A 2,500-nucleotide genomic window follows, 5' to 3' on the forward strand; every position below is an offset into this window, starting at 1 on the left:
GGGGGGGGGGGGGGCGCCGTGCGCCGTCGGGGCGCACCGTGGGATGGCAGGGCGGACGCGCGGACCAGGGCCGCGGCCGCCGGCGCGCCGCCAGCCAGCGCCTCGAAGCAGGCAGCCAGTGGCTCCAGGCAAGCGGGCAAGCCGGGCCCGGCGGGCTGGACCTCCTGGCCGGGAGGCCGCCGGCCGGGCGGGGACCCGGCTGCCATGGCGGTGGCGGCTTGGCGCGCGCGCCAGAGGCGCTCGATCTCCCGGCCGAACAGGTGCACACCGGGCGCGGGTCCCGGGCCGGGGGCACCGGTGATGGTGGTGATGACGGCGGCGCCGGGAGCAGCGGCGGCGCCGGGCACGGCCACATCCACGGCTGGGCTGGTGGCCGCCGGGCCGGCCCCGTCCAGCCCCAGCAGGAAGTCTACCAGGCCGCCGGGCAAGCCCAGCAGCAGGCCGGCCAGCTCTTCGGCCGAGGCCCCCGGGCCCAGGGCGCTCAGACTCCCGGCCCCGGGCAGGGCGGCCGTTTGCCGGAGGAGGCGCCCGAGCGCGGCGCGCTCGCGGGCCACCTCGGCCGCTGCCCGGTCGAGCGCGCCCTCCAGGCTGTCCAGCATGGCCAGCACCGGCTGCTCGGGGGCGGGGACCATCCTCCGGGACTGTGCGGCCCGGTCGTCGCCGTCGGACCAGGAGACGGGCATGGGGGCGGGGGAGGGGAGGGGGATGAGGGAAGACCGGCACACCAGCAGCGGCCAAGTGGCAAGGAAGCGTCAAACGTGAGAATGGTGGCTCCTGTCTTCCCGGCGGCCGCGGGGGCCCTTTTGTGGGCGTGCATGGTATGCGGGTGTGAGTGAGCGCGTGTGCGCGCGCGCGCGCGGAGGGGGCGCCGGGCCTCGGTTGGGGGGAGACCTCGCTCCCCAGGCCGGGTTGCCGCCCTCTCGCGCCGGTCTCGCCCGAAGGCCGGGCTGCCCCCGGCCGGCGGGATCTCTCTCTCCCTCTCTCTCTCTCTCCCTGCCGCGCGGCCGGGGGACGCGCTCATGTCTCCGTTGGCAGCTGGGCCTGGGCTCGGGCCAGGAACTGGCCCAGCGGCAGGAAGCACTGCGGCCAGGCGGCCCGGATGGCGAGGTCCGGGTGGGCGCAGGCGCCGGCGGCCGCCAGCCCGGCGCACCGGCGCACGCACCGCTCCAGTGCGCCGAGCTCCTCGGCCAGGCCCCCGGGCAGCAGCCCGGCATACTGGATCTTGTGCCGGCAGTCGGTCCAGGCACAGGCGCGGATCTCGCTGCAGGCGGCCAGCTGGCAGGGGATGGCCACCCCCGGGGAGGGGCCCCCGGGCCCGGGGACATCGGCCTCCCGGGCCGGCAGCACCGCTCGCGCGTCGAACACATGGACCGCCTCATGGCGCAGGGCCTCCAGCACGTCGGCTCGGGTGCGCAGGTGCCCGGGCCGGAGCTCGATGCGCACGTGCAGCCGGGCCCCGGCCGCACCGCCCGGCGAATGGGGCCCCAGCGCGAAGGTGGAAAGGGCCCGCGCGTGGGTGGCCGAAGCGAAGCCGGCGGCCGGGGGCTCCGTCGTGGCGCCCTCCTCGCGGCCCGGCGGCCGGCAGCTCAGGCTGATGCCCACATCGGGCAGGATGCCCTGCGGCTGGTGGAGGAAGGCGGCCAGGTGCGAGTCGTGGACCAGGAGCCCGGCCAGCGCGGCGTCCGGCCCGGGGGGCGCCCCGGCGGGGGGGGCCTGTTCGAATTCCCGGAACAGCTGGCGCAGGTGCTCCTCGCACGCCTCGGGGGTCATCTGCCGAGAGGGCCCTGTGTAGGCTGCGGGCCTGCTCGCGCGCGCGGCAGTGGGAGAGAGGTGGAGAGGGAGAGAGGTGGAGAGGGGCGCGGTGGAGAGGGAGAGAGGTGGAGAGGGGCGAGGGGTGAGGGCCAGGGGCACGGATCGGGTGTGGGGCATGACGAAGGGCAAGAGGTTTGTTTGGTGCGCTGTCGCACATGTGTGCCGAGTCCCCCCCCCCCCCCCTCTCGCCCCTCTCCAGGACGAGAGGATGCGTGCACGGAGGCGGGAGCGGCCCCGGGCGGCCAGTTGTGGGTGTGGCTGGGCCTGCATCGTTGGCACCATTCATCACCGTATATCTGACGGCATCACGCGACGCATCACGCGACGCATCACCCGATGTCGGGCGTTGTGGGTTTCGCACGGGCCCAAGGCCGGCGCCAGATTCGCCCGGTCCGCCCGGTCCGCCCGGCCCTCATGAAGACAGGGCCGAGAGGGGACGCGCGGTCGTGCCCAGGCGCGGCGACGGGGACCACCGGCGCGGGGTGGAACGCGTTGGCGCGGCGACATGGCCTCTCGGCCCGTGGGACCTCCCTTCCCCGGGCGCTCGAGAAGCAACCGCCCCCGGCGCAGGGGGCGGTTTCCGAAGCCCCCCGCTCTCGGGCATTATGGGGGCTCCCCCTGCGCGAAGAGCAGGCGGCCCTGCCTGGAAATTCAGGGTGCGGGGCAGGGAGACGGGCGCTTCTCGGTG

The 2,500-nt window shown here is 76.1% G+C and overlaps 2 protein-coding genes across 2 annotated transcripts in view; both read right to left on the reverse strand.

Moving 5' to 3' along the window:
- H696_02682 (hypothetical protein) overlaps nucleotides 1–683 on the reverse strand; it is a gene marked incomplete at both ends in the record, with an annotated part of 5,104 nt that extends 4,421 nt beyond the window's left edge. Inside the window, one exon of the mRNA XM_009496596.1 lies at nucleotides 58–683. Within this exon, the coding sequence (XP_009494871.1) occupies nucleotides 58–683 (626 nt within the window). The remainder of the gene's footprint in view (nucleotides 1–57) is intronic.
- A 334-nt stretch (nucleotides 684–1,017) lies between these two features.
- Nucleotides 1,018–1,770, reverse strand: H696_02683 (hypothetical protein; the record flags this gene model as incomplete). Its single annotated transcript, XM_009496597.1, has 1 exon — nucleotides 1,018–1,770. One exon carries the CDS (start codon nucleotides 1,768–1,770, stop codon nucleotides 1,018–1,020), a length of 753 nt encoding a protein of 250 aa, XP_009494872.1.
- Between the last annotated feature and the right edge of the window lie 730 nt (nucleotides 1,771–2,500).

The sequence above is a fragment of the Fonticula alba genome, assembly GCF_000388065.1.
Source record: "Fonticula alba strain ATCC 38817 unplaced genomic scaffold supercont2.4, whole genome shotgun sequence".
Taxonomy (NCBI): Eukaryota; order Rotosphaerida; family Fonticulaceae; genus Fonticula; species Fonticula alba.